The sequence below is a fragment of the Protomyctophum bolini genome (genome assembly GCF_963924005.1).
Source record: "Protomyctophum bolini genome assembly, chromosome: 4".
Classification (NCBI taxonomy): domain Eukaryota; kingdom Metazoa; phylum Chordata; class Actinopteri; order Myctophiformes; family Myctophidae; genus Protomyctophum; species Protomyctophum bolini.
The window spans coordinates 38,931,159-38,956,222 of NC_137865.1; the positions used below are offsets into that span (position 1 = coordinate 38,931,159).

Consider the following 25,064-nt stretch of genomic DNA (forward strand, 5'->3'; position numbering starts at 1 on the left):
ATCTTGACCCTGGCCCTAACCACATGGGTCACATGATCATGCAAGCTGAGGAAAGTGCCGTTTGCATTTCATAAAATTATTTTTCATTTGTGTAATTATACAATTGACAACTAAACTCATTATGATGATGACAATGATGCTAATAATAATAATAATAGTAATAATAATAAATAAATGGCAGGATCATTTACTTACATAGGAGCCACACAGTGGACTTGAAACCAGTGTCAAACTAACAACCAATTTGAGGTCTTTTAAACAGCAGACAAAGGCATGGCTATTCGAAAAGGTTCCCCTATAGAGGAATATTAGATATGGGTGCACTTGTTTTACGTTGGTACTGTATACGTTAATGTCATGTTTGTATTGTAAATAATGTATTTTTAAATTATTCATCTGTTGAATGTGAGAGGACCTCAATGGACACTAGAAAAAGTGCCCCTCGGGGCACAGGTCTCCACCAGGCCAGGTCAGGTTGTGGCCTCCTGGTGGCGCTAATAGGCCAATGTGAAAAGGGTGCCATTTGTTCTTACACCATTGATGGCAATTGGATGATGTGAGGCATTTTGTTCCAAAAATGTGTTTTGCAAAAATCCACCTATTCGTGACGCTATATTCCTCAGCCTAGTAGGAAAGTCTGTGAAAGAATTCACGTAAATTGCACGCTGCATTCATAATTTGAGGTTTTTTCTTTCAAAAGGGCCAATCCTGCAAACTTTGAAAGCCAAAGTTGGCCAATTAGGATGGAATATGAAATATCAGACAGCTCCATCTTGAAGACATGACTATAGAGATAGTGTGTAACGATTTGCGGGATTTCTGGACAGAATCTGGAGGAGTAATATAAATGTCAGCCTCCTGGTGGCGCTATAAAAGTCGGCCTCCTGGTGGCGCTATAATAGGTCGGAAATTTTGGGGCAGAGGTTCATCGTTTGCGGGAGTGTGAAAATGTTGGCATCGACCGGGTTAACAGATACACGGACAGACGGACGGAGTGCAAAACATACTCTCTCCCCATGCCTTCGGCCTGGTGGAGACAATAAGTCCCTGGGTGCAGTACTTAGTTTAGACAGTTTTTGGTTTAGACTGGACATTGGTTAGACCAGTCATTAGTCCTACATCTACAACCTATCTCAAACCCTCACCCTAAACCTAACCTCCCACGGGGCAGCACACCTAAACCTAACCTTAACCCATGTCTAACCAATGACTAGTCTAAACTAAGTATGCATCCCCCTGGACTTTCTTTTGTAATCCTCAAAATTCTGTAGGGTGGGTTTTTAATGCTTTTCAAATAATTCAACTCAAAATCTAAATTCTCAGGTGTATACCTTTATTTTCTTACACAAATCTAGAGCTCATGACCTTACACGTTGATTGGCTTAAATAGCTTTTTTACATAAATGTTAAAATAAAAATAAGACATGTTCAACATGACAAGATATCATATATGCATTTAAATGTGTATTGCATTACAAAGTGTATTACATAAGAAAGAGTCTGTTTGTAAAATTGTACATGAAGATGGCTAACAGACCACTCAAAACCGATAACTACAGTAATACAAACATCTAAATACACTGATTTCATTGAGCAGATATAAAGATACAGCATGCGTTCACTGTAGAATGTATTCATTCATTGTCCGGAATACCAAAAAAGAAACTAACAATGACTTGTTATTGCATGCATGGTCTATGATGGTTCTGTTATTATTATTTGGACTGATATAAACTGTCACACATCCAAAAACATAAAAATTAAAATTAAAACATAGGTTATCATAAGTTGGCCGTACAAAATATAAATATAAGCTTTGTATAATATATAATATAAGCTATTCCCACCTAAATTTACAGTGACACGGATGGACCACCATATACATCATGATATGTCTTGTTTCTTCAGTGTTCAATACATTAACATATTTAGTTCTCTTCCTTACAACCCCTCACATATCCGTAAACTCAAGAGAGGTGGCACCAGGCACTGATCTGAAATCATCTAAAACTTTTTCTGATTCTATCCTATTTCATTTTTTGTATTATTTATAACTGATTCCAAATCAATGTCAATATGAGGACCTCTGCCTTCATTGTTCCCTCTCTCTCTCTCTCTCTCTCTCTCTCTCTCTCTCTCTCTCTCTATCCCTCCTAAGTACATCCATAGGTCTTCTTACTTTGGTCCAGTTCTGTCATTGTTCCTGCCGGCCATCATTGGTCCAGCTCATTGCTGTCTAAAGTGCAGGGTCGGTAGTGACGCTGGCAGAACTCTCTGATCCGTACACACGCCTCGACCATCATCTCCTCTGGCACCGTTACCACAATGCGGAAGTAGTTTGGATATTCGAAAGCCTGGCAGAGAGAAAGGGATTGTTAGTAATGACATGCTGCATGGATATTCAGAAAGACACAGTGGGTGGGTGGATGGGTGGATGGATGGATGGATGGATGAATGGATGGATAGGTGTTTGGATGTATTGGCATCCTACCGAAGCAGGCAGACAAAAGACAGACTGCTCCGTCACCAGGCGCTCTGTGAAATCCACATCGTTTTTAAATTCTGGAAAGTGACTCATATCAATCCCAACCTGGAAGAAGTGAACACACACACACACACACACACACACACACACACACACACACACACACACACACTACGTTATGTGCTGTGTGAAGTACTTTGTAAAAGCAATTTATTTTTGAAAAGTGCCATTACGTGAGCATGTTTCTTGGTGTACTGACCATGAGGTACATAGCTCCGGAAGGCATCACAGGAGTAAGGCCGGGTACAGTGGACAGTTCGTTGAAACAGATCTCTGAGTTGGACTGAGGAAGAAGAAGATTATCAAAATGAACAAAGCTTTGCTACACTGTAGGTTCTGTACACAGACTTACTTGCCTTTACTTGTCCTACTGACCTTGAGAAAGCTGATGGTCTTGTTGTAGAAGCTGCTGGGTGTGTTGTTTAAGATGCCCTCTAGCGCCCCCTGGACAATGGTGCAGGCTCCTAGAATCCGCTGGCTCAGTTTCACTAGACCTTGTCGGATCTGGAAAGGAGAAACAGCGACATACAAGCCGAATTACAAGCGATTATTTGGGTGGCAGTGTTTCAAGAAGCAGGGGGGTCCCCTGGGTGGCAGTGTTGTCATGTTTTATTTAGAGATGCCTATGAAGAGTGACAGGAAGATAGAAGAGTCAGTCACAATTGAACAAGGAATGTTTCTGTGTCTATGCATGCGTGCATGGACTGATGCCATGTCGCTGTTTGTCAGAATAAAGCGAAAAGCGGTTCCACGTACAGGTGCAAGTGCAACTCAGGTTGGTTTCACTAAGAATAAGTGGTAAAAAGCCTGAGAAAGACATACCTTAGAGCCAAACACGCCATTCCTGTCATGAATGAGAATCCATCCCATCCTCCAGCCTGGGACGACCCAGCGTTTAGCCAGTCCGCCACAGGAAAGGATGGGCACGTCAGTGCTGAGTGATGCCAAGGAATGAGAACTGCAGCCTGGGAAAACCTGGCAAGAAGGAGACAAGGATCAGGAACAGTGTCAGTCTACTTTATTGTGGATTGTGCGGTTGTTTGCCTCTAGCCGACCTCTCAGACATGGGATGCATTGCTAGCTGAACGTCATGAAGTCAAACCATCCGAAACTACTTTTACGAAACTAAAGTCAAAGACAGCGTCACTCCCGACATACGCGGCCGAAAACAACTAACCCGTGGCAGGTTAAAACTAACCTGTGAGCTTAGGTTTGGGTTTTGGGTAGGGTGTCGGACTCATGACTGTAGGACTATAGGACCAAACACATGCACCCATGAGGACGGAGTGACCTAAAGCTGTGTCTAAACACCTTCATCAAGGTGTTATTCTTCTTTCTTTTTTAACCCGATCCTTACTTTGTATACAATACTAGTATTAATACAATACAATGCCAGCTGCATTTATTTATTTAACTCAATATGTTATTTAAAAAAAAAAGAAATTAAAATGTGCACTTGTGACATGGATCGGTGTGATACATCGATGAAAACAAAAGAAGAGAGCGCACAGTGGAAAAGTGGAGAGCTGCTGCCTAAACTATAGTAAGCTGGCTTCAATTAAGTCCAGAACCGCCCCACCTCCTATTGGCTGATTTGAATGACACTGCAAAAAAAAAAGAAAAATCTACAAACAGAGCAATTTTTGCTTCTGGTCGGTGGTCAACGCTCACATGGTCTGATGTGATCTCCTCCCCTAAACCAGAGGGCCTTCTAGGGGGGGGATAGAATAGGGGTTTGTTCAACTTTTTCTCTTTTTCCCTTGCTGTGTCTCAACTGGGTTCTTAATGCAACCCAGAGCCATTGTGGCCTCTCAATGTGCCGCCTCCCCCCACACGCCCACTTCCCTCCTCTCTGTAGCGGCGGTCACATCTGCGTAAATTGCAAACACATGCAAGTAAAAAAGTGCATAGTCATGCTCGTGACTATGTGTGTTTCATGGGCAAATATATGTTATGCCTTGCTGTAAACCAAATCGCCCCACGGGGACAAACAAATAAATGAACCTGAACCTGAAATATTGTCAAGAATGCAGAGTTGTAGACAAACCAAACCCCTGTGCACTGACACTGACACCAAATCTGGACTTTTCCACTTACTCCCACAATCATAAATGAAAAGTTAAAACTATTCAACAATAATTTGACTATAACTATTAACTATTGCTGACATTCTTTATAATTATTTTCTTTTCTTTTACCCGTCTAGCTATTTTACCTACCTCCTTACTAGTAGGCTACCTACCATTATTTCAAGCAGTGATGTTATAGTCTACCGTTATACGCTATACGTAGCAAGCGTATACCGTCTGCTAATCATTTCATCCATTGACCACGTGCAAGTGTATAGCCTATAAGTGTGCATGTTGCGCAGGGAATCATTATGGTATACAGTCTGAAAAGACCTATGGGCTACACTATAGAGGGTATGCGTGTGACATCATCATCAAACCCGGAAGTTACGCAGGAATGCCTACTGAGTGTCAAAAAACTACTTTCTAGCCTTGACAACCCATGCATCCAAACATAAATCTGATTGCATTAAAGTTAAACAACGTTAAACAATTTTAAACTCACTTTGCATGTTGCTTTGCCACTCGATGTGCCAGTCACTTTAAGCATGCGCATACCCTCTATAGCACTGATTCAACACTAACAACAAATTGGAGCAATTAGGGGTTCAGAGTCTTGCTGAAGGACACTTTGACACTAACTTTGGCGGAGCCCGGGAGGAGAACTGGGAACCTCATAGTTACCATTCAGCAGCTCTACCAGCCACTCTACCCCTGAGCCACATGTCCTGGTTGACCCATATCCCACTCTCATGCACTCACTAGTCACCACACACTGCCCCTAATCCTCCCTGTGCTGACCCTCCTCTCTGGGTCGTATGCCCAAGCTGACACCACCGAACCAAGCCCCAACCTCCCCTGCCAGTTTGGGAAAGAATGTGCCTCGCTGGTATTACGGGAGGTTCAATTGTAGACAGACAGCCAAGCCGACCTGCCAACCTGTAACATAGTGTGATTCCTTCCAACCCCCTACCTTCCATGAACTGAGTACATGAGGAGGACCCCAATAGAAACAAGCCGAAAGGTTTTCTTCGATTCATCCTTTTAGCAAAACATGTATTGTACTGTACTTCCCTGTGCTTATCCATGCAAATTGTTAATAAAGTAAGTATTCCATCAATTAAAAATGCATGTGTGTGTGTGTGTGTGTGTGTGTGTGTGTGTGTGTGTGTGTGTGCGTGCGTGCGTGCGTGCGTGCGTGCGTGCGTGCGTGCGTGCGTGCATACTTACCATATCACCATAGATCTCATCTGCCAGAATTGGAACGCAGTGCCGGGAGGCCACTGGGAAAAAGCAAGCATCACAATAACCACACAGTATTGGAAAGGCTAAATGAGATATGAGACAATGCAGATTAAATACTGACCTCTGAGTATGTTCTGCAGGTGTTCTTTGCTGAAGACAGATCCACAGGGGTTGGAGGGGTTGGTGATGATCACACAGGACGTCCTCTCGTCAATCAAGCTCTCCATTTGCTGAAGGTCAACCTCCCAAATCTTCTCTGGCTGCAAAAAGAGAGTTTAAAGCCTTTAGGATTCGAGAACAAAGTGTCGCCAAACATGTCAACATGTCGGGAAGAAAATAAAATGTTCAACTTCATAAAGTATGAAAGTGTTTGTTGAGCCATCTGTGCACAAGTCAGGCATAAGATCCCACTGTGTCATCCCATACTTCCTCAGAGAAGGTCAAACCATGTTGCCTATACCCAGGGCTGCGTTATTCATCTGCAGAAGTGAAAGCGGTTTTGGAGGTGTGCTCTACAGAAGCCCCTCAACATGCTATTTCAATTTGGGTATGATGCGTAATACTGCCTTTTTGTTTTCTTTTTTAAATAGACCCTGTCCACACAGGGCAAAAACAATATGACATGACTCACACATGTATTTGTGCTTAATTTGGTGGGGGGAAGAAATCATGTTTCCACAGCAAACAGTGACATTTGTAGTATTTGTGGTGGTGCCCTCTGTGGTGGAAGTTAAATAACTTTCATCTTTGCATTGTGTTAGACGCCCCTCAACGTGATTGCAATATGGGTTAGATAAGATGCTGTTCATGAATGTGACACAGTTTGCAAAATGAGCCCCCCTTTGGAAGACAATTATATCATCATATATCTGAATTTAACGTGAAAACATTTTGAAGACTCAAAATAGAGTTGTGTTCTTTACCTATAAAGGAAGTTGCGCCATGACTCAAGGCATCCATGGGAAAAACAACATAAGGTTCAAGGCCTGTTATGGCACCACCATGAGGGCAATTTGAAAGATTTGGTAAGTGGAAGGAAGGTGGATTTGAAGCGGTGTCCAAGATTAGCTGCTCACAGACAGACAAAAACATAATCTCCTGACTCCGGCCAAGTTTCGGACTTGCAGAGATTTAATAGAATACTAATATATGCGGCAGACTGGGGCAGACCAAGGCGCAGTTGGAGGAAACACATCGACTCACTGGCCTTGGAACGTCTCGGGATCCCCAGGAGGAAGTCACTAATGTTGGAACACTCTGGTGGAGCTGTTGCCCCCGCGACCCGACTACGGATAAGCAGTTGGAGATGGATGGATGGATGGACTATATATGATAACTCACCAGCAGGTCGTAGAGTTTGACATTGATGCCCAGGGACACTGCTAGGGTCTTGTATAGGGAGAAGCCTGGGCAGGGAACCAGGATGTTGTCCCCAGGGTTACATAGGACACTGATGGCCAGATCAATGGCCTGACTGCACCCGCTGGTGAGAATCACATCCTATACAGGGACAGTAGACAGGGTGAGAATCACATCCTATACAGGGACAGGGACAGACAGGGAGAGAAGGGATTAAGAGACAGAACTGTGACAAAGAAAAGGCTGGGACACACTTTTAACCAGTGGTGGAAAAAGTACTTACATGTTTTACTTAAGTAAAAGTATCAATACTGCAATGAAATCGTACATTCAGTCAGTCAGTCAGTCATCACTCAAAATCCCCATACATGGGAAAGCCCCCATATATGGTGCCCAGGATGGAGATCCCTGATGTCGTAGTAAATGCGACCTGCTGTCGCAATTAAGCCCATATATGGAGATCCCTAATGTCAACAATATTGGCCAGCAACGCTTCATCTGACCTCAAACCTCAAACCCTATGGATATATGTCAGAAGAACCTGTTCTGACATTCCAAATGTCCAACCTTGGCTGGTAATCCAGTCTGGCAGTGTGCCGCGGGCTCAACTCCCGATCGCGACGGCCTTTACTGCTAATGTCACTCCCCCATCTCTCTCCCCAGTCAGCCTACTGTCTGTCCCTCTATAAAAGAAATAAAGGCGGAAGCCGCAAAAAAAACATTAAAAAAAAAATAAAGTCTGCAGTGTTTTATGTTGTAACGTAATTGTGGGCGATTTTAGCAGGTTTGATGCAAAAATAAGACAGAACTAATGAATTCATCCATTATGGGGGGAATTTACCGTTGCCTCCAGAGGGGCCTCGGGGCAGCTGTAGAAGTTTGCCACCGCCTCTCTGCTTTTCTGATAACCTGACAAATGAAATGAGGCGGTATTAATTCCAAAAGGTTAATAAATCTAATACGGTAATCTTTTACAATTTAGGCAATTCACATATTGGCGCATTTAAAATGTGAGTGTATCAAAGATGAACTGAGAGGTAGAGGGGAAAGGAGGCACGTGAGTGAGAGAGAGAGAGAGAGAGAGAGAGAGAGAGAGAGAGAGAGAGAGAGAGAGAGAGAGAGAAAGAGACAGAGACAGAGGAGGTGGGAGAGTAAACAAGAGAGCAAGAGATAGCCTACTTTAAATGGGTTATACCAGTAAGACGCGCAAACGCGGGAAGCGAACGCAGCTCGTACATATTTAAGTTAAGTTTTTTTTAAGTTAAGTTTTTAACTTAGCCATAACCATATAAGGAGTCCCCAAAGCAGCTATACGTCCAAATATGGAGTGTGTTGCATCAATCACAAACAAATCACTCAGCTCCATATATGGGCACAAAAGCGTGACACACAGACACACGGACACACAGACATGAGCTGCTAGGTCTCATAGTAAGTGCTCACTGCATTCGCAACCACTGCGTTCGCAATAACACTTTAGACTGTGTCTGCCTTTATTTCATTTTTTTGGTTTCCTACATTTAGTTTTTATTTATTATAATTTCAAGACATTTAAAAAAAAACATTCTAAAAAAAATGAATTAAAAGCAAATGTGCACTGTATTGCAAAACAAATGTAGCAGATCTAAATGATGCACAGCTGCGACGTGTTGTAGATCTATTTAGGTGCGTAACGCTGCCACACAACTAAATAAATCACTCTTATACATGTAGATTCATACTTGTGATGCCATGTATTGCTTTACCAGGAGACTATTCTGCATCTGACATTTCAGTTGCATTTGAAATCAATGAGTTATCTACATTATAGCTACTCGCAAATGATGGTGATTTAAGATCAATATGCATTGAACTATATAGGGCAACCAGTAGACTATAAACAACTAACACCCACTGAGAATTAAACATGTTGTGTGTGTTTCTGCATGTGTCTCTATTCTCTCAGTGCAGGTTAAACCTCCAATAAGTAGCACTTGCCTTAGCCTCAACGACCTTTCAGGCTAACACAAAGGCTAAAATATGTAATTTAGATGTTATGTATAGACAGATGCCTGGCATTCTATAGCATTCAATAATGTTTATAGTTTCAATGTACGGATATTCTATACTGTTAGACAGACGATGATTATTTCAATGCATTTGCTGTATAAACCTTGTGTTGTTCTTGCTTATTGTAAATCGCTCTGGATTAAGAGCGTCTGCTAAATGCCTAAATTGTAAATTGTACAACAGCAGTTTTGCTACTATAGGACTCACCGACAGAAGGAGCATATCCATTGAATTTGTGGGTGTCGATGGCATCTTTCATGGCTTGGAGCACCGCGTCATCAGTGGGCAGGTTTCCAAACACAGTGGGGTCCCCTGCATGCACAAGGAAAATAATATACAGTATAGGCCAGGGTCAGTAATAATATATACAGTCTGCTGTCAGAAGTGAAACAAGCTAACAAACGAACTGAGATAAGCTGCCATAAGACTATAATTTTTTTTCAATTAGCCATTGAAGTACATTTCTGAGGCATCTTCACAAAATATGATAATTTATAGGACTAGGAGGCCACAGAAGATATTCTAAAAGTAGTGTAGGCCTACTGCTTAATAATATATTCCAAAAATCAGTGGTGGAAAGTAACTAATTACATGTAGCCTACTTACTTGTACTGTATCAGTTGAATTTTGAGGTACTTTTATCGATACTTTTAAGTAAAACCTTTGAGTATATTATTTCCACCACTGCCAAATTGCCAATAACACCTGTTATATGCACATATATTATTGTTATTCTCACCTATGGAGAGTGCAATCATGGGTTTATCCGGGTGCGGGGTGAGCTTCATCCCATCCACGATTGCTCGGATGGGGTTCAGAGTGTTGTTGGCCATCTCTGACGGTTTGACGTCCCATGTCGCCCTGCGGCTCTTCGGCGCTTTGGCCGGGAACGCGCTGCCGTTCACGTGGACGTGCAGGTGAACGCCGTTCCCATTCAGGCTTTTCCCATTGACCCCAGTCCCATTCAGGCTTCTGGTGTTAACCGCAGCATTATTTCCATGGACTCCTTTACCCTTTATCTGTACCAGGTAAGGCTTGCTGTCCATCTTGGAATTGATGCTGCTGGCTGGTGATGGGGGAATGAAAAGCATGTGTTAATACAATGAATGATGACACTATTTTGCAGGATTTTACACTGATAAGCTTTGACCATAATTTCTCCCCAAAAGTATATATATACTGCACGAGGACGCATTATTGTGGCATCTCCTTAGGTCAATAAAGCATCCAATAACCAATTCGATATTTTAATACATAAACTCCACATAGCCTACTATACACAACACTATCTGCAGTATCTGGTCACATTGTTAAACGCATGCAAGCTAGACCAGTAGACCACCACCTGCATGTGATTTAGGCTGCACACACAAACTAGAGCTATACTATTAGAAATGCACGCGTCCCGCAAAACCGATAAAAGGTCGAATTACTCAGTCAAAACGATTTCTAGAACACAGGCTGCAGGGAAATGTAGAAAACACAAGTAATCAAACAACAGCAGACTATCTATCACTGCAGGAGAATACAGAATCAGAAAGCAATAAAATAACTATACAGTTTCCCCTTTAGGCATCAACTAGCCTACTGCAACCCTATGAGCACAAAGTTAAATCTACGGCATCCAAAAACATTTTTTTGGAATTGTCCTAATTAGCAGTGGCAATATAAAAGTAGCATATATACTGCAACAATCCTTATAATAAAATATAGGGAAAATAATATTGTAAATACCTTTAAAACAAAATCCAAATTACAAATATAGTAGATATGCAAGTAAAACACGATACTGGACAGTAAATGAACAGGAATGACTTAATGAGCGGGATTTATAACAAGCTCCCCAAAAATGGGTGTTGAACCAGGCCAATATTTCTATTGGTGGAAATCGAGGGCTGTGCCATACTCCCATACACCCCTGTTACATCACTCCCCAAAACGCATTAAGCATGGCTTTGGTTTCAACCAGACAGAAATGTCATGCAGTTAAATGTAAACACTAAACAGTGTGTCCCTCGGGGATTTGGGATCCCGGCGTCTTCGTGCGTAATGCGCCAAGATGAAGGACGCGCGTTGCGCATCCGTTCTAAGAAGTTACTTATTCATATGACCGCTGTGACGTACCTATGTGGAAACATATTACCGGTATTCTCTTATTTTCAGTGTCCTAGAATGTTATGGACTATGGTCAAATCGATGTTTTTGACAGACCTAAAATGCTTGGCAAAAAAATCACGACGAGAGGGTAACACCGTATGCTGCCCCTGAAAGCCCGCATAGATCTACCTGTATATTTGCTCTGATCTTCAAGAGGAGAGGAGCATATGCTGTGTTCAAAGACAAATGGCAAATCCAAAGTTACTTCTCCACAAACATTGAGTAGGCTATAGATTCTTGGCCTTTCTCGCCAATGCTTGCAGTAAAGTTGCAGACACAAACAACCACAGGCTGTTTTCCATGTGGCAAGCTGACCAAGACGAAATTAACGGCCTGCAGACATGTATAATAACCATGAAGAACAGAATGAGAGCTTGCATCTCATATCATATTGTACGTACAGACTAGTACAACTCTGATACAGTAGACAATTATCATGTCATGCAGGTTATCAATATGATTATGCATGTGTCAGTCAGGCAGCAGCCTGAGGCCATGTCTTAACAATTTGCATGATGGCAATTTCACTGTAGGCTAAAGCCTATATGGTTCCTTCTGGCCCAAATGATTAGGCTAATATAGCAGGTGTTTGTTGGTTTTTATTTGCGCACAAGTATAGGCCTATATATAATTTTAATTTCATTGGTTCAAGATGTAACTGTCTACCTTTGTCTATGCATTTCTCATTGAAGTATGGTTAGGCCTATTTGTTTATCTGTAGAAGTGATTTTGCATTGACCCCAGCATCCTCATCCAATTTGACCTTTTCATATAGCCTACTCGTACTCGCCCTATACTGCCTACTCATGTCATGTCAATCCTAATTGTTCACATCAGTATTGAAGTAAAATATAACAAATTAGCAGGCATTATAATTCAGTTTTTATATTTTTTCCACTACTGCTGAGAGCTTCAGTGAGAGCACATGATAAATGTTATAATTGGCCACAATGTGTTGACACAGTTCCAAGAGTAGGCCTATATATGAATAATACAACATGGTAAGAACAAGGGCACAGGTTGTGTTGCTCCAATTTGCTGCCCTTGGTATACTGGTATACAGCACAATGAACTGTATGTATGCCTACTGAATCTACCAAACAGTTACAGCGTTCCAGTGATCCTCTAAATAAACAAATATTAATAACAAACAACAGGTTTTGCAATGATCAGCACACGCACACACCCCCCACCATGGAACTTTGTACCAACCATCAAACCAGGACTTTAACCATAGTGTTCCCAAAATGTTTGCAGATAAATTACAATAGTGCTGCTATACGCACACTACATAAAGTATCTATATTAATGAAATAAAACACATATTTTACTTTATTAGTCCATTGGTCTTTACACCACACAGACTGGAGTTTACATGAATGTCCTCATTTTACCTTCAACATGAAAAGGGGACTGTCTTACATTCTTATTCAAAAGTAGCGCGTGTGTGTGTGTGTGTGTGTGTGTGTGTGTGTGTGTGTGTGTGTGTGTGTGTGTAAACAGAGTAGAGAGGGACAGTGGCACCGCTGACCTAAGTGATGATGACCTTGTCTTCCGTTATACATAACTGACAACAGTGGTGGAAAAAGTACTCACAATCTTTACTTATGTAAAAGTATCAAATATCAATACTTCTGTTGTCTTGCGCCCAAGAAAGGACACTCCCATAGTGAATCACCGAGTGTTAGACTTTAATACAACTAGTAACTAAAGTTTTCAAATAAATGTATAGTGTAGTAAAAGTCCAATATTTGGATCTGAGATGTCATGGGGGGGGGGGGGGGGGGAGTACAGTACTTAAGTAAATGTACTTAGTTACTTTCCACCACTGGTGCAGCATCATGCCACATGACGTCCCACACCATACCATACATCTCTCACTGATGTAATCTCTTGACCTTCAGGTCATTCTCCGTCCGTCACTGGCTGACTTCAAGAGAGAGGCATGTGATTGGCTTGGGGGAAAACCGTCTGGATGCAAATGACCAAATACAGAGCAGGCCCATAGGCTCCCATAAAGGTGTGCTCTATGTAGACTAGAGGGAGGTCCCACTTTGTTTTTACTGGACTGTATAGTTAGTTGGCACACTTGTACGTGCAGTGGTTCTCAACCTGTGGGTCGGGACCCCCAGTTGGGGTCCCCACATTATTTTTAAGGACTTTAAAGACATTCTTAAATAGAAAGAAAGAAAGAAAGAAAGAAAATACTTCATCAAAAGTAATCAAGAAACTTCTATAAAAAACTGGTCAAACATTGGCTAAAATGGCAACTGGCCTGTTCAAATAGGGGCCACGGCATGAAAAGGTTGAGAATGCACTGGAGAGAGAGAGAGAGAGAGAGAGAGAGAGAGAGAGAGAGATCATCTTGCTTGCATCAGGGCGAAACTTAACAAAAACAAAAAACAAAATCAAAGGTCAGATACAGTAAGCTTATGTCATGTTCTACCACACTGGAGTTGAACATTTGATGGAATGCGTTAAGCCGGGCGGGTGGACAAAAGTATGATACTATAAGATTAAACACTATCAAATTGTTAAATAATCGGTTCAGGAAAATAATGTTGTTATTGAGGTCCCTAAAAGAGCACAGGTTGGTCTGTTTCTTACGGGGCAGAATGTGATTTCAGCACAAGACTGTCAGTGACAGGCACTGTCAGGCAGGCAATCATCACGTGTGTACAGTAGCAGCAGATGTTGACTAATATCTAAGAACAAAATAGCCTGCAAAGTATAATGTGAATGCATTACCTGTAATTAGGGATTATCACTACTTTGATTCTAGCACCACCTCTTGACAACAGACAGTCATCTGTGCTCTAGTATTTCAGTTAGATACCTAAAGAACAGTCTTCTTATATTTTCCTGAATAGATTATATCTGACATAAGGGCATAACAGTTCAAAGAAAGTGTTTGTCTTTTATTGATCGACCAAATCAATTATTAGCCTTATTTTATACGTGTTGCACAAACATAACAATTTAAATATCAATCATTTAACTGACGTTTTACAGTGTCTTATATTTGTTGATGAAAAATGTCCATTATTTTTGATTAATTGAATACATAGTATCCACAGTGGAAACAAGTCCCCAAGGACTTAATCCTTCTAGCCCAAATGTCATTTTTATCTATCCTAATAAAGCATTCAATCAATGAAAATTATGAATGTAACAGACTAACGGTATAAAAACGTGGATACGCAGAATTAAACATCAACTAGAAAGGTGCATTGAATGCATATTGCATAATCTGCCAGGCTGGGTGGAACTCCATATTTGAGCCAGTTTATGACCTCAGTCATCTACGATGTAGGCCTATAGTGGTGGGAAGTAACTAAATACATTTACTTAAGTATGTACTGTACTTAGGTACAATTTTGAGGTATTTGTAGTTACTCGAATATTTTCAATTTCAAAATATTTTGCATTTCCAATGGGAGTCACATGGTTTGACACAACATTTGTGTTGTATGAGGGGGGCAGTCGAAACACAGCCGAAAGCCATACAACAGCTTGTAGTCCAAAATGTTGTATCAAACCATGTGACTTCCATTGGAAATGCATTGGGGCGGCCATGACACTTACATCTTGCTTACATCTAGCATGCATCAATGTTGTATGCTAGATCGAAAGGTGTGAGTGAGGCCTTAGTTGTAACAAGAGTATTTCAGTATTGATACTTTCACTTACTAAGTAAAACATTTAAGTACTTTTTCCACCACTGACCATGTCAAAAAGTAGGCTATAAAGCCTCTTGTGCAACAATAAATGTACAGTAGCGCTGATCTGTCCAGTAGTTTTTGAGCTTGCCTCCAGACAGACAAATCCAGCTAAACTCCTGCACAGACACATAGTAAACATAGAGGCTACACAGTATGTGGGGTGAGATAAGCTCCCCTTGTGCTTCAGCCTGCTGGAGATAATAAATAATGGAAAATAAATAAAATAATAAGAACAATGAAGACTTTAATGGTCTCAAAGGGACCTGAATGTAAAAATGTAATATATATATATATATATATATTTCTAGTTTAGTTGTCTAGTACGTTATAAATTGTATGAATGTATTTATTATTGATTTAATTATTCTGTGTCTCTGCCCCTCCCCCAAGACATGTGAGCTTTTGAGTCGTTTGTTTTATCCTTTTGACTGTATATATACACTCATTAAAAACATCAATCAGTCAATGTAATATTTTTCTTTCTCTTTGATTCAAGAATAACTCAGTATAAATGACTATTTAAAATTTGTTTCATGCTTGGGATGTAATCAGGGTCTGAATCATGCAAGTCCTCATTGTCATGGTCAAAAGATTCATCACTGGAGTACAGACAATTTATATTAAAAGAGGTGTCGGTCAGATCCTGATTTCCATCTCCCACCTCATTGTTGCTGTCCTCTATCCGAGTCAGGGATCTCCCTACCGTCACTCCTCTGCTGCATTCCTGCTGGCTCAGCCTAGTGAGTCTCACGAGTGGCTGTAGCAGCTTTGACCGTAGCAACATAGACTGGCACTGCGGTGACATCCGCACCAGGGTTCTGTCAGCCTGGCTGGCAATTTGGGAGATACTATGTTGTGAGATGGTAGAAGGGCAGGGTAGAGTCTGTGCTGGATAAATGTTAAGCCCGGCATTGAGGTCCAGCTGCACACAGGGCGAGGAGAGGACAGAATTACAAGTTTGAGGACCAGCAACTGGTTGCAAATGGATAGCTTGCTCAGATGAGGGCTCAGATGATAAAGGCGCCTGATCGGAGAGAGTCCTCGATTGAAGGTTGGGAGCAGAAGCCAGTGTGGAATGCACAGAGATGTTTGACTCCGTGAAAAATAAAGGAGAAGTCATCTGTCTGTGTGTTCCAGAACGCTCAGGGATGGGGTTGAACGGGGGGGTCGAAGCCTGTGAGTGAGAGACAACACTGCAATTCCGTCTGAACCTTCTTGAGAGCCTGGTGAGAGGTCGTCGCGACATGTAGCCAGTTGAGGTAGAATCGTCCCGAGACATTACTGAATCTCTGTTGCTTAAGCTTAAGGTATAGCTGTATGGAAACGCTACTAGCTCCGGGGGATTTGAGAGAGAATGCTGTTGTCTGGATGTATTGAGGTGATTTCGTTGGAACCTTCTTGAAAGTCTGGAGAGAGGTCGTCGTGTTGGCGCCGGCCAGCCGGCAGAAGTAGAAGGAGCATTCTGAGACATCATTGCATCCTTGTTGCTTAGGCTGTGGCTGTACGTAGATGCTACTGGCTCAGGGAGACATGAGAGTGCATGGGGTTGCCTGGATGGTATAGTTGAAGGTTGACTCGAGGTTGAAAGCAGTGGATTGCTGGCAGTGGAGTATTTCAGTGGGTAGTTCAGTGGATGAAACACCGGTGAAAACAAATTGACCACATCATCGTCACTGGAGGACAGCTGGAGTGCAGGTTCCGTCTGGAGGGCCGTGGGTGCCAGTCCAACTATCCATGAGCCGGATTTGTCCGTGGGGTCCGTTTTATTGGAATCCCAGGCTGTCTCGGGCGGAGTGGAAGTCCAGGACGCCGGATGACTCCGGATGAGAGGGCAGGAGAATGTGAGAGAGGGTGTGAGGTCCCCCGACGAGGATGTGGAAGAATCTGGATGACTGTGGAGGACCAGAGGGCAGGAGAAGAGGGGGGAGGGTGTGAGGTCCAGTGACGGAGAGGTGGAAGATGTAAACGTGAAGAGTGTAGTAGGAGATGTAGTGACGTCATGCTGAACCTGTAGCTGTTCCGGCTGCTCATCGGAGCACTCGTGTAGAATGCTTTTCACCCATCGATGGCGTTTACACCAGAATCGAGGGGAAGAGGGGACATTCTCCGGGGAAGAATCATTACTTCTCTCACTGTTCTCGTTTTCTTTATCATCGTCCCCCTCCACATGCATCTCCCTCTCTCTGGACTGCTCGTCTCGTCGTGTCCCAGCTGCACTTCTCTCTTTCCCATCGCCAGCTCTCTCGTCCACGCCCGAAGCGCCAGAAAAAGATTCACTCTTGGCCATCTCCATTGCCTGTCCTTCAGCCACATTGTCCCCCTCCTTGTAGGGCTGTCACGATTACACATTTAGGTTGACGATTAATTGTCAAACTAATAATTGCGATTAACGATTTAATTGTTTTTTTGGAAAATTGGAAATTGGCAACATTATGAACATTATGGCAACATTTCTGTTTGGGTTTTGGTTTTGTAATAATAAAGTGCACGGGGCAGATATGACAAATGACTGAAATATACGAAGAAAATCCTGCCATTTTTATAGATTTTATATTTAAAGTATAGTGGGAATAGCTGCTCTACAAGCTTACAAAACTTGTAGATGTGATATTTCAGCTTGTTTTTATGTATGAACATTTTTCAACATGGACACGATTATGACAAAACAAATTTGCGATGATCTCAAATAATTGCGATTAGACGATTATGTAATAATGACAACCTTACCTCTTTGTCTGTTCTACCCTCCTCAACCGAATCTTCATCTTCCTCATCCTCCAACAGGAGTGGGCTGTCTTCTGGCAAATGCCCAGCAACATCGTCCATTGCCCTCATCTCCTGTGGCTCAACTTCTACGGGCACCGATATCACCTCAGATGGCCTGGCATGCTGAGCAGCTTTTGAGGAGGAAACACACGTTTCGGCTACCTGATGTGCTTTCTGAGACAGCCTTCCTGAAGAGCTGGATGCAAGAACTGAAAAAATAGAGAGGCAGTAAAGAATATAAAGTTATCAGACAAAAAACACATAATTAATTGAAAATAATACACAGAATCACAGATATGTATTTGATTTGCAAATGTACAAATATGAGACCATGACACCACAATAGCCTAAACCAGAATCCAAACATCTCAGAGTACTATTTGATCACAACTTAAAATTGGTACAAATACTAGTTTAGTCCCATCTTATTTTTTTACTAAGGGGCATTGCAAAGGCCCAACTGGCACACTGAGCCTGGGTCATACTTTACATGATTGTATTTTGTGTCTCCGTTACAACTGCAAAGACCTTAGTAAAACGATAGACTTTAGGGAGATTCTCAATAGCCATGATTTTAACCAGAACTGAGAGGATCACACATGCTGATAACCTATAACCTTCATGGCCAAGCTGCTAGCTAGTAGCTACACTCTAGTCTAGAGCTTATAAAACCACATGAGGCTTCGAGTAGCCTGAAATCCTCAGGCAGGATCATCTTGGCTGTCCCGGGATTCCCAGGCAAAGGCCTTTACCGTCAGTGCCTAGATGCTCTGAACTGACCAGCCTTGTAAAGTCAGTGTGTCATCTTTTAAATCACTTCTTAAAACATGTCTTTATTGTAAAGCTTACCCTGGCTTTAGTTCCTTGTCATGTCTTACTCTTACTCTAATTGTTTTCCATTTATTGTAGCTTTTAATGTGAATCACTTTGCATAATAACCTTGCAAATAAATAAGCAAATAAATAAACTTACCACAGTGCAACAGCCTCTTTAATGATGCTGCATCAAAGGTGATCACCTCCAACAACAGACGCTCCTCTTCTGTCCTGGGACGCTCTTCCTTCAACAGCTAGAACACATTATGTATTCTCTCAGTTAAGGCTGCACCATACGTCTTGCCGAAATGAAGTTTAGCAGCTGCGCATACATCTTGCCGAAGTGCTTTTTGGCACTTGTTGCACCTCCACGATTTTCTAACTAGTGTGATTGATTGGTAAGAACTTGGTAAGAAATTCAAGGTGCTTGTAATTTACTTTCATTTATTTGTACAGCAATGTACCGCAGCCTGTTTTAAGAAAGATTGACAGAGGAGGCCTACAAACACGACCAGACTCACTGCATTTCATTCATCAAGAGAGATAGCAAGTAAGAGTGTCGATCCAGGTAGACAAATCACAGTCCCAGCATTGTAGCAGCACTGTATACACAGTGGTCAAATGTTCATGGACAATAAAACTATTTTGAAAAAGATTTGACTTATTTTGAAGCATGTTGCCAGCTTTAGTATTTTGGGTTAGTCAGGTCTCGCATGGAGGTGATCACTGTTCCAACAAAACCATACATGTCCATGTTCGTATAATGAGTCGATATGATATTTTGTGTGACGATTATTGTGGCCAGAATCATTGTGATTAACGACAGTATTGCGATAATCTGCTTAAAACTCACTTTTGTTAACCATTTACACCCCGGCATCCATATTCTGGTGGGGAACATAAAATAAACAGCCAAAAATAGCAAATCTCACAATCTCACAACAAAACACGTTGTGAGCTTGTAAATCTGCTCTTTTGGTGAAGAGATTTGGTGTATGTAGGCAGAACAATTTGTACAGTACAAGTACAGAGCGCACGCGCACACACACACACACACACACACACACACCCCTACCTCATCGATGTAGGTCTGCCTTGGTAGTACAGCTTCCAGTTCCTGAAGGTAGCGTAGCAGCCGATCCTGAAGTTTGTGTGCATAACGTTCCCCATACTGCTCCTCCATCTGCCCCTAAATACAATGGACATCTATCATGTTATCTTCTTGAAGCTAATTCACTGTCCATTTGACATTTTAACTGTTATAAGTATTAAGTATATATATAAGGATATGGCTGCTGTTATAATAGCACCCCCCCCCCCCCCCCCCCCCCATTATACTTTAAAGTTGATTTGCCTTATACTTTGACTTATACTAGAGTTAAATTAAAACTTGTAAATTGCCAATATTGTACATTGTGATTGCACAAGGGCACCTTCATCCAAATCGCAGCTCAGTGCTCAGTTAAACGTCTGCAGCAGATTGTATTTGCCCCCATGAGGTTTATTAGAGTAAAGACAACAACACAAAGCAAGTATTACTCTTCATTACATCACCTCTTTGAAGCAAAGACTGTTTTCATGAACAGATCTTTACTGTGTAGAATACATGATGGTTGGGTTAAAGTCTGGGTCTACAGTGCACTCTGCTGGACAGAAACGTAGCTGCTGCCTAACCTTGAAAGAAAGCCTCCTTGGAGCTCACTACACTACATAAAAGTATAAATAAATATGTCTGACAATTGAATCATTAATAGAGTGTTTGTTCAGTGACAGTAACAGGTATCTCCCCATCTCTCCAGTTCTTTCTAGTAATCAGAAAATACATGTTCAGGTTGGTTTTAGCCACTCAGGAAAGAGAACCCCATAAAGATACTTTATCAGCTTGAATTTATAGTGTTGCGGTTATGCTGTATCCCTAATTGAAAATATAGTTTCAGTTTAATAAAGAGCTGGAGAGATGGGGAGACCCCTGTTACAGAAAAAACACTCTTGTATAGAGGCCAACAAAATAAATGTACAAGTAGCTATACCGAGATATAATTTTGCAGCTTGTTCTTGTCCATTACGAGGGTTTGGGCCATGGTCTTGAAGTCCTGATGGTTCTTTCTCATCAAGTACATGTCATGGCAGCTCTGCAAAATTAATAAATGAGGAAAAACAAAGGTTCTGTTATGAAGGCTTTCATGTTATCGAGCTTATCTGACACCTGTCACCTGTCCATGGTGGTATAACGACTGTACATCGATTCTACATTACTTAGACCACCATCTGACATCACCAGGTTGATCACACATGACTGACGTAAATTCTCCATTCATTGCCAATGGCATTTAATGTTTGTGTTCAGACAACACAAACATTAAACTCTATAGCTGTTTATAGGAGGGGATAGCACCCCTCAATAATGTTATAATAATAATAATAATAATAATAATACGTTTGTAAAAAATTACAAAACCATTTAAGCATATTAATGTGCATTATGAATAGATTGAAATAGTTTAGAATACTCACACACTGATCTTGGTATTTGGGCAGTTTACTGGGAAAGTACTGGAGGATTTTAACCACAGTATCAACAATGCCTTTGTTGTTCTTGAGCATCCACATAACTATCTGAAGTGAGTGGAGAGAGAGAGAGAGAGAGAGAGAGAGAGAGAGAGAGAGGGGAAAATAATTAAAGAAATGCAGTATTTAACCAAATGAAAAAGTAAATGCACACCAGATCTAATGGTGACGTGCTGATGTGGTGAGTACAAGTAGTACAAGTAGGTTCAAGGTGTCGCATATTCCAGCTCCATATAAAGTACTTTTCCTAATTTAATAACATTTCAGCCTTCCAGCCGTCTTCATGGTCAGAAGCAGAACACTTTCCTTACCATGGTCTTAAGGCCAAACATGATCTTCATGTGTTTGATGGGGGACACTAGTCTGGGCACAAGTCTGTGTGTGACGTCCAGAAGTGCCAGCGCCTTCTCAAATTGGCCAATGTCCCTTTTCCTCACGATGGAATAGGCCTGAGCAGATGCAACCCGCAGTCTCCACGACTCTTCAAGTGTCAGGGTCTCTAAGTCCACCTCTGGCCAAAGGGAAAGTTCCTCATCTGAAAGACAAAACATAATTTTAATGATATTCAAAAAGTGTGATATATTTTAACCACTATAGTCAATAGTTTAAAGGTTGCTTTTGTGAAAATAAGTGAAAATAAATGTGCCATGTATTATATAAAAGCACACCTTCCAGATTGGAATAGCCTCCATACATAACTAGCTTTCATACATCTGTATTATGGATACTCGATATCATGTTTTCTTTCTTTAGAGCCTCCTGAGAGGAATAGTTTTCTTTCAAGAATCTGTATTCAATCTGATTAATTACTTTCTAATTGTATATTGTACATGCCTATATATTTTGGTCTCAGACGCCATTTAGATTAGAAGAAACAGAAACCTGTTTTGTATATTAGGTGATAGCCCCTTTCGAGACACTTGTTTACGTATTCCAAATTAAATACAGAAAAGGTAAACATTAAACATTTAGGTTAGGTGACAACTGGATTCCTAACATTTGATATGAAACTAAATGTATTCTAACATGAACATGGTGAATACATTTCTCATGCATGCACTTAAAGATATCATACATTTCTGAAAATGTCTTGAATGTAAAATAAATAACTATTTCCCATCCTCCCCAAAGTCACTATGAACTCACCAGCTGCCACTGCTTCCAGTAGATCTATCATCTTGTGAGCCCATGCATATTCTACCATAATCCATAAGGGTAGCTTCTGGATGCAGTGCAACAGCTTGAAGTGTTCAATGTTATTGTCCATCTGTAACATGCGCCCTGCAGCTCTGGCTCCAGTGTTGTTGCTATGGTGCCCATGATGCAGAGCGTCTGTTTTATAGGGAGGAAGCCTGAGGTCGGTGGCATGTCCAGGCATAGTTCGGTTGTGAACAAGTTGTGATGTTGAACATGTTCGTTGCCGTTGTCGAAAACGTTGCAATTACTTTCGGTTCAGACTGACTGGTATTTGTCAAAATAAAGGTTCTCGTTGAATACTTGATTTGCAAATAACGCGAAGATACTTTTATTGTGACGTCTACGGTTCAACCCGGAACCTATAGGCCTACAACTTGACAGGACGATCATACCTTCATAGACAGATTTGTGCAAATAGATTTTCACCTCTATTTCATTCAGCAAGTATTCTTGATTAAAAAAACTCTATGGGCATCACGGTGTTTATTCTATTTGAAGGTAACGGAGATATGTGTAACTTTCAGTGACAGCAATCACGTCAGTTTTACCCTTAACGGCACAGCTTAAACTAAAACACATTATATATCTAGCCCAAGAATGGCTGTGATTACTACATTGCATGATGTATTGGAATCTTATCAATTGAATATGAAGGACTCCAATGGAAACAATTGCCATAGGCTTTCTTGGGATTTTACCAATAGCAGACCTTGTATTGAACTGTATTTTTCTGTGCAAACTATTAAAGTATTCAATCAATAGGCCTACATGAAATGTATGTAATATCAGCCAGTCTAGGGCTGATCTATTATTATATTAGTGCTGTTTTGCTGTTGGCCTACAAAGAATATTATGCTGTTCTAAAATGATGCACTTCTTTTTTTATTGTACCCCCTACAGCTCATTGAGTCACCTTGGGTAGAGATACTTCTCCCCGCTCAACTGCTTCAACTATGAATAGGACATTAAGTGCCTCTGTAATGTTACTGTCCAGGGGGGCCCTGAGACTGTGCAAACCAAAAGCCCCTAACTGCATTGCCTCCACTCCAACGGCTTTAGCAGCAGTGACCAATAAACCTCTACCTTATTCATCTTCAGACTCCATCATCACCTCTAGATGCCACTACTCCTCCAGTATCAAGGTGCGCTCGTATTTTGAATACATGAAACGCAAGATCAAACCCCCTCCTAGTCCACCCTACTGTCATGTTTGTCAGGTAGGAGACCCTGTGCTGCGTGGCAAAGCAGAGGCTGTTGACCCCGTGACAATAACCGGCCCGGAGGTACAGCTGGTCATAAAGAACATGGTGCATGTGATGCGGAAACAAAGGTGTGTGGGACTGAGTGCGCCTCAGGTCGGGGTCCCACTTCGCATCTTGACACTGGAGTATCCCGAGAAGATGTTGGAGGAGAGTTCGCCGGCATTGAGGGAGGCCAGCGGCCTTTCCGTCCAACCCCTGCGAATCTTTGTCAACCCACAGCTGAGAGTGCTGGATGGACGGAAAGTGATCTTCCAGGAGGCTTGCGAGAGCCTCTCGGGATTCTCTGCTGCGGTTCCACGCTACCTATCTGTGGAAGTCTCAGGTACTTAAAATCCATCTTTAGAACACCACCAGTTGCCAACACAGGAAAAACACTTTGTTAGGGAAACGCACAACAAAAGATGAAATTCCTAGTAGCGGACTTTGACATAATGACGTCGACAAATTACTGAGAGGTTGCTTGCTGGTTTGATCCCCAGTACTGACATGAGGGTGAATTCTGTAAAATGGTGACTGGAGGGTGGCTGGTTAGTTGCACATCATGACCGCCAAATGCCAAAGTGCCCTTGGGCAAATACTGCAGGGGTGCTACACTGTGTGCTCCCAATATTTAGGGGAATGTGTGTATCTAGGAGGAATAACTCTGTTTTTAGTTGACAAAGTGACTCTTATTAAACTTTTTGAACCCTAGTGTTCCTGTTCAGGGGATGTCATAACTAATATAACCTGACCCCACAAGATGGAAGGGGTCAATCACATTTGTTCTGTATTGTGAACTTGTGAATTAATACCACCCACATCTGGCAGTCAGGTTATGTCATCATAACGGGGGAAGATTCAACAAAAATAGCAGATCTACAAGCTCAAGATTGTAGATTGGAACTAACGCTAAGACTAATTACATTACTGTCCAAAAATTGTCATTGCAGGTTTGAATGAAAAGGGTGAACCTGTCAAATGGCAGGCGAATGGCTGGCCTGCTCGTATTCTCCAGCATGAGATGGACCATCTGGACGGGGTCCTCTATATTGACCACATGGACAGCAAAACCTTCATCAACGTCAACTGGGACCTACACAATGACAATCAGTAGCTGATACACAATCGTTAACACACAATGCTGGAGTGACTACAGATAATTACGTTATATATTATATTACAGTGGCATCACTGGAGTATAATGTTCTATTCAAGTCATTAATCGGTAGGTTTAATCATAAATGGTAATGTGTGTATAATGACTGTTGTCCGGAATAATAAATAATGGAATATTTGCGCCCCGTTCACCGCTTTGAAAAGTGATATTGTAT

General features: G+C 41.6%; 3 protein-coding genes across 4 annotated transcripts in view; 2 read left to right on the forward strand and 1 right to left on the reverse strand.

Annotated features, from left to right (window-relative positions):
- Nucleotides 1-25,064, forward strand: part of LOC308314055 (uncharacterized protein) — a 236,247-nt gene that overhangs the window by 194,533 nt on the left and 16,650 nt on the right. The window lies entirely within an intron of this gene.
- Nucleotides 1,705-11,088, reverse strand: tat (tyrosine aminotransferase). Its single transcript, XM_080761263.1, has 12 exons — nt 11,002-11,088; nt 10,007-10,333; nt 9,475-9,579; nt 8,060-8,127; nt 7,201-7,359; nt 5,981-6,119; nt 5,845-5,897; nt 3,368-3,520; nt 2,921-3,049; nt 2,745-2,828; nt 2,492-2,590; nt 1,705-2,354 (listed from the first exon to the last, which is right to left on the reverse strand). The coding sequence occupies exons 2-12, from the start codon at nt 10,311-10,313 to the stop codon at nt 2,214-2,216; spliced, it is 1,437 nt and encodes a 478-aa protein (XP_080617389.1). The 5' UTR covers nt 10,314-10,333; nt 11,002-11,088; the 3' UTR covers nt 1,705-2,213.
- Nucleotides 22,855-25,016, forward strand: pdf (peptide deformylase, mitochondrial). 2 transcript variants are annotated; one of them, XM_080761008.1, is made up of 3 exons: nt 22,855-22,990; nt 23,393-24,076; nt 24,684-25,016. In XM_080761008.1, exons 2-3 carry the CDS (start codon nt 23,446-23,448, stop codon nt 24,845-24,847), a joined length of 795 nt encoding a protein of 264 aa, XP_080617134.1. In that variant the 5' UTR covers nt 22,855-22,990; nt 23,393-23,445; the 3' UTR covers nt 24,848-25,016. The 2 variants fall into 2 exon arrangements, with proteins under 2 accessions (XP_080617134.1, XP_080617135.1); XM_080761009.1 differs by having other exon boundaries at nt 22,894-22,990; nt 23,591-24,076.

What these genes read in the sequence shown, in the direction of transcription:
- tat (XM_080761263.1), bottom strand. Translation starts at nt 10,313, where the DNA reads ATGGACAGCAAGCCTTACCTGGTACAGATAAAGGGTAAAGGAGTCCAT. An exon ending in ATGGCGTGTTTGGCTCTAAG is followed by an intron (nt 3,050 to 3,367) that starts GTATGTCTTTCT and finishes TCTCCTTTCCAG; the next exon opens with ATCCGACAAGGTCTAGTGAA. An exon ending in AGACCATCAGCTTTCTCAAG is followed by an intron (nt 2,829 to 2,920) that starts GTCAGTAGGACA and finishes CTTCTTCCTCAG; the next exon opens with TCCAACTCAGAGATCTGTTT.
- pdf (XM_080761008.1), top strand. Translation starts at nt 23,446, where the DNA reads ATGAATAGGACATTAAGTGCCTCTGTAATGTTACTGTCCAGGGGGGCC. An exon ending in CCTATCTGTGGAAGTCTCAG is followed by an intron (nt 24,077 to 24,683) that starts GTACTTAAAATC and finishes TTGTCATTGCAG; the next exon opens with GTTTGAATGAAAAGGGTGAA.